The 14,903-nt window shown below is 46.4% G+C and overlaps 1 protein-coding gene across 1 annotated transcript in view; it reads left to right on the top strand.

The window, feature by feature from the left end:
• Nucleotides 1-13,706: 13,706 nt before the first annotated feature.
• Nucleotides 13,707-14,903, top strand: part of LOC149300504 (importin-4-like) — a 55,270-nt gene continuing 54,073 nt past the window's right edge. Inside the window, exon 1 of the mRNA XM_089485012.1 lies at nt 13,707-13,772. Coding sequence (XP_089341138.1) covers nt 13,707-13,772 — 66 coding nt within the window. The remainder of the gene's footprint in view (nt 13,773-14,903) is intronic.

Genomic DNA, 14,903 nt, shown 5'->3' with positions numbered 1-14,903 from the left:
GAGATCGGGACCGTTCGTCGACTCTCCGAGGCTGAAAAGAAACACAGACGGACACAGGGGCTCTGTCTGTACTGTGGTCAAGCCGTCCATCTTTTGCCCTCCTGTCCCACCAGGCCGGTAAAAGACAATGCTTAGGTTGCACCGGAGAAGGCACCCTAAGCACATATCGTTTCACATCACCTCCCGCTACTCGCTTGATGGTGCCCATCTCCATCCATTGGGAGGATCGCGTAGTGGCCACCCGCGCCTTCATAGATTCCGGAGCCGCGGGCATATTCATGGATCTCCAGTGGGCTAAGGAACACCACATACCGCTTCGCACCAAAGAAGCGCCCTCTCTGGTGGCCTCCGTTGACGGCACTCTTCTGGGATCAGGACTCATGACACAGGAAACCATACCCCTAACCCTACTGGTGGGGGTAACCCACCAGGAACAGCTCAAGTTCGAGATAATCAAGTCTCCTCATGCCTCTCTCATCCTGGGACATCCCTGGCTACGTCAGCACAACCCACGCATCGATTGGGAAAAAGGACACATACTGGCATGGAGCAACCGATGCCATGAGTCTTGTGTCATGCCCTGTCGCCGAATCAATCTCGTCCTCGAAATCACACCCACAGACCCCAGAACCCTTGTACCACAACAATACTGGGACTACTTGGATGTGTTTTCCAAAAAAGACCCGGAGAAACTACCACCACATCGGCCCTACGATTGTGCCATCGAACTGTTGCCTGGTTCCAACCCACCAAGGGGACGTACGTACCCTCTCTCCGAACCGGAAAACAAAGCCCTGGAATGATACATCAAAGAAAGCCTGGACAAAGGCTTCATTCGCCCATCCTCTTCACATGCCGGGGCTGGGTTTTTCTTTGTGGCCAAGAAAAAGGGTTCCTTAAGGCCATGTATCGATTACAGGGGTTTAAACCGTATCACGATTAAGAACCGGTATCCGCTTCCCCTCATCACAGAGATCTACGACCTCTTGAAAGGGGCTAAATATTTCACCAAATTGGATCTCAGGGGTGCCTACAATTTGATTCGTGTCAAGTCCAGGGATGAGTGGAAGATGGCCTTCAACACTCGCTTCGGGCACTATGAATATAGGGTCATGCCCTTCGGGTTATGCAACGCTCCTGCGGTCTTCCAGGCTTTCATTAACGACGTCTTCAGGGATATACCCTTGTCCCACGTCATTGTATACTTGGACGACATCCTCGTCTATTCCCCTACGCTCGATGCACACCGGCGTCACCTAAAGGCGGTCCTGCAGAGGCTACGGGAGAACGGGTTATACGCCAAGGCCGAAAAATGCATCTTTGAGAAGACCCGTTTGCCCTTCCTTGGTACATCGTCTCCTCCGAAGGACTTCACATGGACCCTGCTAAACTCGAGGCCATAACCGCATGGCCTCTCCCACAAACACTCAAACCCATCCAACGTTTCCTGGGCTTTGCCAATTATTACAGACGCTTCATCAGAAACTACGCTACCATAGCTGCTATCACCGCTATGACTAAAAAAGGAGTTGACCCGTCTCTGTGGACCACACACGCCCGACAGGCGTTCGACCGTTTAAAACAAGCCTTCGTCTCAGCCCCCATATTACGACGGTCGGATCCTTCCAAACAGTTTCTCCTAGAGGTCGATGCCTCCGAAACCGGAGCAGGGGCTGTGTTATCGCAACGTCATGACCAAACCACGAAATACCATCCCTGTGCCTTCTTTTCCAAGGGTTTCTCCGCGGCCGAACGGAACTACGACGTTGGTAACCGCGAACTCCTAGCCGTCAAAATGGCATTCGAGGAGTGGCGCCACCTATTAGAAGGCACAGAGCAACCTGTAGTCGTCATGACAGACCACAAGAACCTGTTGTACATCGAGAGCGCCAAGAGGTTAAGTCCTAGGCAAGGTTAACGGTGGTCGCTTTTTTTTAACCCGTTTAATTTTTACATCACTTACAGACCGGGCTCCAAAAACGTCAAGGCCGACACTCTCTCCAGACAACATGACAACCACAGAGACCAACATACCGACGAACCCATCATACCGTCCACACGCCTTATCGCCGGACTGTCCCTCCGCACGATGAGCAAAATCCGCATGTCCCAAGGGGCCATCCCGTGTTCCGGATGTCCTCCTCCGGGTCGTCTCTTCGTCCCTCCCAGTCTCCGCACGGACGTCCTTCACTGGGGACATAAATCCTTTCTCGCAGGCCACTCTGGTTTTCGGAAGACAGATTACCTCATTCAAAGATCGTTCTGGTGGCCATCCCTTACCAAAGACATCCGAGCGTACCTTGCAGCCTGTCACACCTGCGCATACCAGAAGACCTCTCGGAGGCGTCCTCAAGGTCTCCTGCATCCTCTTCCCATTCCCACGGTCCCCTGGACACACGTGTCAATGGACTTCATCGTGGAAATAACCAAGTCGCAAGGTAACACCACCGTCTTGATGGTTGTCAACCGCTTCTCTAAACAAGCGCACTACCTTCGTCTCTGCAACTGGCCGACGTCTTCCTCAACCACATCGTCCGTCTTCACGGTCTCCCTCTCCACATGGTGTCTGATCGAGGTACGCAATTCGTATCCCGCTACTGGAGACACCTCTGACATAGACTCGGCATACAGCTCCATTTATCGTCAGCATATCACCCACAGACCAATGGACAGACAAAAAAAACAAACCAAACACTCAAACAATACCTGAGAATGTTCAGCAACGAACGCCAAAACAACTGGTCTTCTCTCCTCCCGCTCGCAGAAATGACGTACAACGGTTCCCTTCATGAGTCCATCGGCTGTACTCCGTTCTTTGCTGCCTTGGGCTATCACCCTGTCGTGTTGCCTCCTCCGTCTTCTCATTCCTCCTCCTTGGTGCCAGCAGTCGACATGTCGTGTGTCTGACATGGACATGCATTGGCAGAACCTCCGGGATGTCCTCTTGAAAGCCCAACGTCGCTGTAAACGGTTTGCTGACTCCAAGAGAACACCTCCTCTGGATTACCAAGTGGGTGACCGTGTATGGTTGTCAACGCGACACATCCATTGACGCCAACCGTCCAGGTCTCTAGGACCCCGTTTTATTGGCCCTTTCCGCATCTGTGCCAAACTCAACGACGTGACGGTGTCCCTTGATCTGCCACCTACCATGAAGATACCTAGGTCCTTCCACGTCTCTTTGCTGAAACCGTGTGTGACCAACCGGTTCACCGTTCCCTTTAAGCCTCCTGCTCCGTCCAGGGTCATGAGGAGTATGTCGTCGACAGGATCCTTGATTCCCGTAGGGTTTGCAACGGCTTGTAGTACCTTGTAGCCTGGAAGGGGTACGGTCCTGAGGAGCGGACTTGGGTGCCGGCTCGCTTTGTGCACGCCCCCCATTGTGTCGCCCGTTTCCACGCGCTGTTTCCCTTGCGGCCGGCTCCGTCGCGCTCCTGGTGTGGGGGGGTACTGTCACGCACGCCACCGCGGCATGTACCTCAGCTGATCGCGGTGGATCACTCATCACTGCCGCTTACGCCGTGCGGACACGTCGGGGTTGCGCCTCCGCCTCCGCCTCCGCCGCGACCCGACGTCTACAACAATAAACTGTAAATTCCTGCTGTATGCTGGCTGGTGCTGGAAGTGATTCCGGGGACAAGAGGAGGATACATGTGGGTGATCTCTGGGAGTTACTACAGCTCTCTTGGTGATCCCGTTACATAGGCGGCAGCGGCGGGATCCTTGCAAACGCCCCAACGGAGTACCAGCGGGTTTACCAGCAGCAAGACAAAGATGGTTCCAGCACTACAGGATGTGTTGGTGCACAGCAGAGTCGCAAGTTACATAAATGCCTGGATGGAGGCTCTCAGAGTGGACCAGGGTGTCCGGGGAATAGTCCTCCCATCCTCCAAGGAATGGTACGTGCTACAACTAGATTGGCGAATGCAGTACCTGGGAGAGCAGCCTCAAGAGGACTTGGTGGCTGAGTTGGAGAAGTTGCTTCCACTTGAAATGACTGTGGATTGTGGATACAGGGCCCTATATTGGCAGGCCGTGCAGTGGTGTCCAGAGCTGAAGGATGACTACATGCCAGAGGGCGATGACTTTGGCGGCCTGGGATTGATAATGGAAAGCCTACAAGAGGACCGAGAATTTGGGAGCCCATCGAAATATCGGTGCGAGGAGATCCGGGAGTTCAGGGAAGGGATTCTTGCAGATGTGCCCTGTTACCTGCCCGACTTGTGGGCTGATTTCGATTATTTGGTTTACCAAGAATGGTTCCTGGAGCAGGCCTACCAAGAACTCTTTGACCGTGCTCAGCAGTGTGCCCCACTGGATCCTGTGAGTATTGTGCCCCCACCAGAAGCACAAACATCCGAGCAGAGCGCAACTGGCCTCTGCCCACTCCCTTCCCTCACCCCAGACACTTTGCCCTATTTCCCGCAATATGGCCCAGAAACTGGACAAGTGGAAAACTTCCACTTGTTCCCAAGCCTGACCGCAGTAACCAAGGAGGGTCTGGTCAGGCAGCCACAGAGTTGGTGGTGCCCCTGGATTTTACAAATGCAGCTGAAGCGCTGGCCTCTGCCCGCTCCCCTCTGTGACCCCAGCTCCATTGGCTTTACCCCCCCAATGTTGCCCAGAGGCAGTGATTTCTATGGATCCTGTAGCCCCAGCAGAAGTGTTGGCAATACGAGAGAGGCAGATCGACATCTCTCCCCAGCAGATGGAGTATACAGGAGGGGATGCATGTGGTTTTCCTCCCCTCACCGAGGATCATACAAACATTTGTACCATGATCGGACTACGGTCGCCACCTGCAGTCCCCAGAGGTGCCGAACCCCATATGGAAGGGACCCCAGCCTCTCTGTTTTCTCCCCAGCGGCTGAGAGGACTCCAGGGAGAAGGCACATTTGGCCCTTCTCCCCAGCGGCAGTTACACTATTTGGGAGAAGCAGAGTGCGGCTGGGTGAGTACTGGTCCTTTGTTAAATTGTTTTGGGGAGTACCAATTTGTGGCTGGCAGTGGTGGTCCGGATATACAGACTGACTTTGGAGTCAAACCGTGTGGGGTCTTATCAGACATCAGTCTCCCCCAGAAAAAGGAGATATGTGATGGAGTGTGTGACGGAACTGTCCATCACTGGGGCCCCTGGAGAGGACTGAAAGCAAGCCTGCTACCCGCAGATTATGGACCCTGTCTCCCTGCCCTGGCGAGTGGGACTGTTGTCCTCGTCCGGGACCCGAACTCCCCAGTCTCTAAGTGCACCCCAGGACTGGTTAGTGGGACAGGTGCCCTTTGCCAGCCCCCTGCATCCACAACTCTAGGAGCGACGGAGCTGTGCTCCCCGACTGAACTGGATGCAGACCCGGTTGGGGTCTGGCCCCAGTTCAGTCTTCTTTTTAAAAGGGGAGATATGTGACAGAATGACCTGTCATACAGGGGCCCAAGGTACTCAGAGATGGCTCCAGTCTGACTGCCAAACAGGTAGGAAACTAATCCCATTAACAGGATGGCTACCAGGGTATTCAGTAGCTAAAGGGGATTAAAGGTTGGGTTGTCTACATGTACCTGTTTATCAATGTTGATTTATGTTAATGAAAGTCTATGGCTATATCAGTCTATGTTTTACAACAATAAACTGTTCATTCCTGCTGTACTCAATTCAAGGTAGTTGTGTGTCTACTTATTGGGTACACATAGCAGGGTTCCAAGGTGCGCATGGGAAAAAAAAGGGGGGTAAGGAGTGGCACCTCAGCAGGGGAGAATTCAGTGCTGACGGAGTCATGAGGGAGTAGAAGTTGGAGCAATAGGCATGGGCTGCTGTGGGAATCTTGGGGGAGAAGGAAGAGTGCTGAGGGAAAAGGAGGAGACTGAATTAAGGCAAAGTGTTGGAGCCACAGGAAGGAGTCATGAGACAGGAGGGGGAGACTGAGTTGTGACAGGAGGAGTCATGAAGAGCAAGGCATACTGAAAAGGGTGGAAGCATGAGAGGGAGCTTGTTCAAAGGAGGGGTCAGGAAGCTAAAAGTGGAGACTAGGTTGGAAGAGGAGGAAACATTAGGGAGAAGATGGACACTTAGCTGGGGTGAAAAAAGGGAGATGGGGAAGGAATTGCACCTCAGCAGGGGAGAATTCGGTGCTGAGGGAGTCATGAGGGAGTAGAAGTTGCAGCAATAGGCATGGGCTGCTGTGGGAATCTTGGGGGAGAAGGAAGAGTGCTGAGGGAAAAGGAGGAGACTGAATTAAGGCAAAGGGTTGGAGCCACAGGAAAGAGTAATGAGAGAGGAGGGGGGGACTGAGTTGTGACAGGAGGAGTCATGAAGAGCAAGGCATATTGAAAAGGGTGGAACCACGGGAGGGAGACTGACTGTTCAAAGGAGGGGTCAGGAAGCTAAAAGTGGCGACTAGGTTGGAAGAGGAGGAGACATTAGGGAGAACATGGACACTTAGTGAAAAAAGAGGGGGAAGGAGTGGCACCTCAGCAGGGGAGAATTCAGTGCTGAGGGAGTAAAAGTTGGAGCAATATGCATGGAGGGGTCAGGAAGCTAAAAGTGGAGACTGGGTTGGAAGAGGAGGTGAAATTAGGGAGAAGATGGACACTTAGCTGGGGTGAAAAAAGACGGAGATGGGGAAGGAGTTGCACCTCAGCCGGGGAGAATGCGGTGCTGAGGGAGTAGCAATAGGCATGGGCTGCTGTGGGAATCTTGGGGAAGAAGGGGGACATTGGATTTGAAGAGGAGGAGCACCAGTAGGGTTAAAAGGAGGAGTGAGAATGAGAACAGGGAGACTGGGAAAGAAAAGAAGTGTAATGAGGGAGATGGTGGAGCTCTAGGCAAGGTAAAGGGGTGGGGCCCCAGCAGTGGAGAATTGAGAAATTAGTAGAAGATGGAGCTGTGGGAATCTTGGGGGAGAAGGTGGATGCTGGATTTGAAGAGGAGGAGTCATGGGGGTGAAAGTGGACACCTAGTTGCAAAAGATAGAATCATGGGAGTGGGTTGGAAAAGGATGCGTCACAAAAAGAGAGAACCATAATGAAGAAGGTTGAGCTATAGGCATCGTGATCGGGTGGACCCACAGTAAGGCAGAGTGGGATGGAAGAGTTGGGGAAGGTGGAAAAAAAAAAGAGGATTTATGAAAGGGTGGCATCACAATGTTGGAGGGGGGAGTCATGAGGGAAAAGGTTGAGACTGAGTTAGAGGAGGTGGATTGGAAAAGGAAGAGTGCTGAGGGAAAAGGAGGAGACTTAATTAAGGCAAAGGGTTGGAGCCACAGGAAAGAGTCATGAGAGAGGAGGGGGAGACTGAGTTGTGACAGGAGGAGTCATGAAGAGCAAGGCATACTGAAAAGGTTGGAACCACAGGAGCGAGACTGACTGTGAAAAAAGAGGGGGAAGGAGTGGCACCTCAGCAGGGGAGAATTCAGTGCTGAGGGAGTCACGAGGGAGTGGAAGTTGGAGCAATAGGGCTGCTGTGGGAATCTTGGGGGAGAAGGTGGACACTGGATTGGAAGAGGAGGAGCACCAGTAGGGTTAAAAGGAGGCGTGAGAGGGAGACTGGGATAGAAAAGGAAGTGTCATGTGCTGCTTCGATGGGCAAGGGCATTAGTTGGGGTCCCGTGGGCAGTCAAATCTTGATATTTGTTTTTTTGCATTGCAAGCACCAGTTAATCCTCATGACAAAAAGCTATGTTAATGCCACAGCTAGAAATATCCAGTTATATAAGCATTTCTTCCCTCATGCGTTTGATCGACTTGAGCTATGGCGTAATGGTTGAATTGTGTAGGGGAGAAGGTGGACACTGGATTGGAGAAAGAGAAGTCATGAGGGTTAAACAGTTAATCCGGATAAGTGAAACCTACGGTGATGTCACAGCTTGAGGTACCCATTAAGCCAAGTCCGCTGTTTCAACTTGGTGGAGTAATGGTTACGTTCTGTGCCTTTGGAGGGCAAGGTCCTGAGTTCACTTCCTGGAAGCACCTTGTGTCTGACTCAGTCTTCTGATTGATATAGATGCTACTAGTTAGAACTTACTTGATGGCAAGTTTTGATGCCTTAGTGCTCACTTTCTCCCTCAAGATTCCACAAAAATGGAAGACAACCAGCAACAGAAAAACCTAAAAAAGTTGCAACAAATGCTCTTGTTTTGGAGGAATGTTTGGAAAGTGAAAAGTTGTGGTCAAATTCGATTAGAGAAGGAAAGCAACAGAATAAGAAAAAAAAATTTAAATGGTTTGACCCGGGTTGTTCCCTGATCTGCTTCTTGGTACCCTGTTCTCCTGGCACGCTCCACTCTCCCCGCTGCCCTTTTTTACCAACACTTTTTAGTATTTTATAGAATTCGTAGGATTTTTTGCACAGGATATGTTTTATGGCAGAGAAATCCATCCTAAATTGGTCAGCTGCATCTCCTCATTATGGCAATACCACATTACAGGGCACAAGTTGGACCATGCACGTTATAGATTCCACATTTCACATTTCGCTTTAGTGGCCCTATGTCTCATTTAGGCCTGTCTAGCACCCCCTAATTCTAAATACCCCCCATAAAAGTATATATTTCTGTTAAGCACACAACCCAGAATATCTCATCAGGGGCATTTAGACATTTTTCATGCAGCCATTTGGCATCAATCACTGCCTATACCAATAATTTCCTGCTCTTTTTTCAGCAACATTGCAAAATTGTTTAGCTGCATCTCCTGATTACGGAAATACTCCAAATCCTTAGTTTTACTTTTCTTTCCTAGAGGGCCATATCCATCCCTTACATATAGTACCCTACAGGGTAGTATTTTTCATACTTATGGCTTAACGGGTTTGGGGGTTGTGAACGAGGGCAGGGGTTATACCTTTTAGATTTTGTGCTATGGCAATGGGATGTAAGTTTTTTCTTTTTTATAATTTTTAATAATTTATTTTAATTTTTATCTTTTTTATATTTTTAATTTTTTTTAAATTTGTTTTTGCACTGTTATCAATGCAGTACGATTAGAGGTCCTCTTAGAGACCAATTTACCATGTTATTTATGCCAGTGATATCACAATGAGAGAGAGAGAGCGGTCACAACCACCACTGTGAGTGGTTTTGCCACTCACAAGATGGCGGTGCATCCTTTAAAAAAGAATAACCAATTTGTTCAGAACTCTGGCTCCACGTGCAGGTTGCAAAATGAAAAAAAATTTTTTAATAAGCTAAAAAAAAAAAAAATGTGGTAACATTTAAAAATAAATATGCAGTGATGTCACCATAAGAGCAACCATCCAGTTACAGCAAAATGTAAAAAAAAAGTCCAAAAAGAATAAAATAAATAAAATCAAAAATAAAGTTTATTATTATGAGCAAATTCTAAAATTAGCACTGTAACTTCCCCAAAATCTTGACATGGAAATAAAAGCATTTCAATTACCCAAGGGTTAAAAAAACAAATGATTGGTTTGATGGGGTAAATAGGAGTGGCCAGCTTCAAAGATGGCGCAAAGGCACAGACTGGCCAAAATGGAAAAAAAGCTTCCCAAATCTGGCCTTTTAGCCCTCAAACATCAGACAAACCCATGCATGGGTGGTATCACCACAATCAAAAGATGTTGCTGAACATATATTGGTGTGTTGTTTCACAGTGACATGTACCAGGAGTTGTAAAATCACACCTGAAGCGCAATTTGTGTGATAAAATGCAAATACTACAAATGTTGACAAAGGCTGGTGGTAAAATTAGTGCATGGAAAGGGTAAATATGCCACCATTTGAAATACCTTGGGGCGTCTAGTTTTCAGAAATATATGGTTTGATGGGGTAAATTGAAAGATGGCCCTATTAGGACATGGGGCCAGTAGGACCAGATGTTAAAGATACAATTTAAAAAAGCGCACTTCCCAAATGTGGAATTCTATCTCCCAACCGGACAAAACCATGCATGTGGGTATCACTGTACTCGGGAGATGTTGCTAAAGACATATTGGGGTCTTGTTTGACAGTGACATACACCAGGAGTTGTAAATCCAACCTGAAATGCAATTTTTGTGATAAAAAAACCACAAAATATATTACTACCACAAAGTTTGACAAAGGGTGGTAGTAGAATTAGTGCATGGAAAGGGTTAAAGTACTAGGATTTGAAATACCTTGAGGTGTCTAGTTTTCAAAAATATATGGTTTGATGGGGTACATTGCATTGGCCAGCTTTAAAGATACTCAAAATAGCACATGGGGAGAACGACCAGATTTGGAAAAAAAATGGTTTTGAAATAGCAACATGCTACTTGTACTTATTGCCCAATAGCTTGTAGAAAGAAGAAAAAAAAAACATAAAAACATTGGGTATTTTTAAACTCAGGACAAATAGTAGAATCTATTTAGCAGGTTTTATCATTAGCCTTTTTTGGATGAGTAAAATATTTTTCAAATAAAAGTGAGAAAAAGTCTTTTTTCACATTGTCATCATATTTTAATTTTTTATAGGAAATTAGATGATATGATCAAAAAATGGTATCTGAAGAAAGCCCTTCTTGTCCAGAGGAAAGTAAAGAGGACATAGGAGAAGCCATCTCTAACAGCATCATTCCAGAGTACGTTGCTAAGGCTAATGAAGAACCCAGATCTGATAACATCATCTCCTCCTCTGAAGCAGATCATAACAGATCACCTACTCTACCACCAAAGGTGAGCAGACGACAGAATGTGTTGGAGATGCTGGCAATTTTTTTCTTAAAGAAGACCAAAAATGGTAGAGAACCAGCCACAGAAAAACCTACAAAAAGTTGCCACAAATGCTCTTGTTTTGGAGGAATGTTTGGAAAGTGAAAGGTCTAGTCAAATTCGATTAGAGAAGGAAGAAAACAACACCAAGATACTGTACTTGGACCACAGAGCAATTCAATGTATACTGTTCATTTTTGTTTAATAAATGTAATAATTCTGAGAAAAAACAGCATACGTGTGATAAATGGTTAACAAAACATATTAGAAGTGGGTGAACTGACTGACTGTAAAACGAGTGAGACCTCAGATGCCAAAGACAGAGGGAGGGAAAGTATGTTGAGCCACTCTGTTCCTGTTCTGCATCGAGCCCTAGTACATACCAATTCATCCAGACAGTTTTTGATTAACATCTTTGTAACGGGTTCACCAAGAGAGATGTAGTAACTCCCAGAGATCACCCACATGTATCCTCCTGTTGTCTCCGGAATCACTTCCAGCACCAGCCAGCATGCACACCTTGGAACCCTGCTATGTGTACCCAATAAGTAGACACAACTACCTTGAATTGAGTACAGCAGGAATGAACAGTTTATTGTTGTAAAACATAGACTCATATATCCACAGAACTGCGTTAACATAAATTAACATTGATAAACAGGAACATGAAGACAACCCAACCTTTAATCCCCTTTAGCTACTGAATATCCCCTGGCAGCCATCCTGTTAATGGGATTAGTTTACACAATGTTCCTGCCTGTTTGGCAGCCAGGCTGGAGCCATCTCTGACTACCTTGGGGCCTTGTATGACAGGTCATTCTGTCACAATCTTATCTGGATTTTTTTTTTTAAATATAGGTCATGGAGCCACTGTGCATGTTGTGCTTTAATTCAACTATTCCTGTAACATTGTTCATGATTCATTATACCTTTACATAAATGTGTATGTGCAAGTATGTATGAGCATAAATGTGTATGTAAAAGGGGATGTTTTAGCATGAGTGAGTATCTATAGGTGTGTGTTAGTGTATGTGCATTTGTGTGCTAGTACATATGTGAGTTACGGAGGGGGGCAAGGTGCTAGTTGGGCCACTTTGCTTTACACCTGACCTGGAGATCCCAGCACTCCCCTGATGCTAGGCCTCTTGCATGAACAAAAGCACCAATATCCTATTTTTTGTCAGACTTTTTCCCCACAGAAGATTGTGAAATAAAGATAATGTTCTCCAAATTCTTCAGAATTTCAACCTGAGAAAGACAGAAATTAAACTCTTCCCTGGTGCCGGGGGAAATGCAGCAACATAGTTAGTGGAAATACACACAGAATCCTGTTTTTCAGAGCACTGTGGGTTGTTGTAACAGAGATTATATCCTATTCTATAATAACGTAATCCCACACAATTGTGAAATCAATAGTTTTTTCTTTTAACATTCCCTAATCTATCTCAGCTACAAAAATTAATGTTCCTAAGGCTCCCTTTGCCTGACATTGGTGACCAAATAATTGCATGATAAGTGTCCAATGGCCTTTGTGAAATATTCTGGGTTGTCTTCTCCAAAAAGATGTACTTTTGTGGGGGTATTTTAAGATGTAGGCTGCTAAAGTGTCACAACAGAAAATAACATTTGAATATTTGAAGTTTGGAAAAAATGAATAGGCATGTCAAGGAGGTTCGCTATTTGGAGGCTACTGGGGCTTAAGTCTCCACTTCATAGCCCCGAATGGAGACTCTGGGGCTAAAGCATACTTTAGCACAAGAGTCCCTGTTAGGGGCTATAGGCCATCTGGGGAGATCATACATCTTCCTCTAACCGGACCCAGACTAATGCTAAGCGTTCAGCACCACTGGCATAAGTTAGGGGGGTGGTCTGCCCTGTGTGCTACCCACTGCATCACACCACGATCAGTTAATGCCCCCCAGGCCGGTTCAAAATTGTTCACAGAGGGCAGGTCCAGCTTTTATAAGCAATTCTGGACTGGCCCAGGGAGGCCGAGTGTGGTCACGTAACACGAGGTCAGAGGAACCTGCGGCTAAGGCAACAAAGAAAATCTACTGTTGGGAGGTGATTGAGGGAAGAAAGGAGAGAGTAAGGTGGGGGAGCAGGGAAAGCGTATAAGTGTTTGTGAGCATACACGCATGTCTGAACATGCATGTTTATGTATGTTTGTGTATGAGCATTATTGTGTAAGTATTTGAGCACATATATACGTGTGTGTGAGCATGGATGTGTCAATGGGTGTGTAAGCATGGATGTGTAACTATATTTTGTGTAAGCATGGGTATGTATGAGTAAGTGTGTGTGACCATGGATGTTTATATTTAAGTGCGTATTAGTGAGTACATGTTTGCTGGCGTGATTGCAAGTCTGTGCAATTGTGAGAGTGTATGCAAAAATGTGTGCCACTGAGTATGTGAGTTATTGGAGAAGAGGCAAGGGAAAGATTGGGGGAAGATGTCAGATATAATAATGAATAAGTGTAGAGATGAGGAGAAAGGAAAGAGATAATGAATGAGAGGAAGATTGGGGAAAAAGGGGAGAGAGATAAAGAAAAAGAAGAGAGATTGCGATAAAGAAGAGGAGAGATAATGATGAGGAGAAAGGGGAAGGGTGGGGAGAAAAGGAAGAGATAATAAGAAATAGGGAGGATAATGAGAAGGGGAGAGATAATGAGAAGTGGGGAAGATAGGGAGAAAGGGGAGAGATAAAGTGAAATCAGAAGAGAAATGGAAAATATGAGATACATTTAAAGAGTAGAATGAGAAAAGGGGGTCAAATGAAAGAGGGAAAGATAAAAGAAAAGGGAGAGGAAGGGAGCAAAGGGAGAAAGAAGAAGGGAGATATACAGAAAAGGGAAAGATAGGGAAAAGGGTTGTCGTCTTGAGTACTCCCGGCCAGCAGGTGGCGCTTAGCTTAGGAGGTTTTTGATCTGCCTGCCTATCAGACAACCCACGTGGAGGAGGCAGTGAGTGGCGGATGCCGGTTGCTGTGTCTTAGGCTGCCTGTATCTGCTCCCACCTGGCTCTAATGGCTGAAATATTGGAAACCATTCTAACCAGTCTGCTACAGCCGGACAATGCTGTTATACAGCAGGTACATGCCGTGGGCTCTCGGAAAGACTACTATCCTCTTCGCGTGCTGTACACCCATCCGCATTCCTCATATAGATAGTGAGGAGTTAGGATTTCTGGAAAGTAGTACTTAGTTACCTCAAGCAGGAGGGAGTTAACTGTCAGCTCAGGAGACGCTGTAACAGTTAGCCAGAGCGTTATAAGGTGTTATTTACAAGAGAGCTGTCGGGGTATGCCATCAATGGCGCCATGCAGCCTATTATTAGTTTTAGTTGCCTTTTTAAAAAAAGCTCTTTTTAGCCATAATTAGGCTTATTTTACGGCGCACGTCACCTTTATCCCGACAGCCATCAAGCTGATGACGGGAACGCTCGCTAGCTTACTGTGTTTACTAAAGGGTTAAAAGGATGCAGAATGTAGGCCCCACATGAAATGTGCTTTCCCTTTCACTCTCCACATTCCTATCCCGTCATGTATCTCCCATTCCTCAAAGTGCTGCCAGGTTAGGGATAGTTGTTCGGATGTCATTACTTGTGGCAGTGAATGTCCCAGCTCTCGCTTCCATTTACCGTAGTAATCAGTAACATACACGTACAGCGGAGATTACATCAATTCCTCATATTCAAAAAATATATATATTACTGGCATTTCTGATTGTTCAAGTTCATGACTTGTGTCGTGCGTTTTAAGCCATAAGTCGAGCTGGTGTGCACGTCGTATGTGTGTGTATATAGATAGATAAATATATATATATGTACACACACGCAATGTGCACATTATATGTGTGTGTTTATATACATACACACACACAGTGTGCACATTATATGTGGGTGTAATATATATGTATGTATGTGTGTGTATATATATATATATATATATATATATTTACTCACAGAGTCCATTGCACACCATTCCAAATATTCCAAGCCCGGTGCTAGTAACCAGCAGTTTCCATGTAAAACACTTTCAAAAAGATGGTCAGCACTCCAGGTCTTTAAATAGACAATTTCATTTTATTCAAAGTCAAGTCGACGTTTCAGTCATTACTGACTTTCATCAGGACATGTATATACATACACACACACAGTGTGCACATTATATGCGGGTGTAATATATATGTATGTATGTGTGTGTATATATATATATATATACA

This window comes from Sceloporus occidentalis, unplaced genomic scaffold (assembly GCF_023333645.1).
Source record: "Sceloporus occidentalis isolate IW3139 unplaced genomic scaffold, rSceOcc1.0.p SCAF_24, whole genome shotgun sequence".
NCBI lineage: Eukaryota > Metazoa > Chordata > Lepidosauria > Squamata > Phrynosomatidae > Sceloporus > Sceloporus occidentalis.
This window is presented reverse-complemented; position numbering and strand designations above follow the sequence as displayed.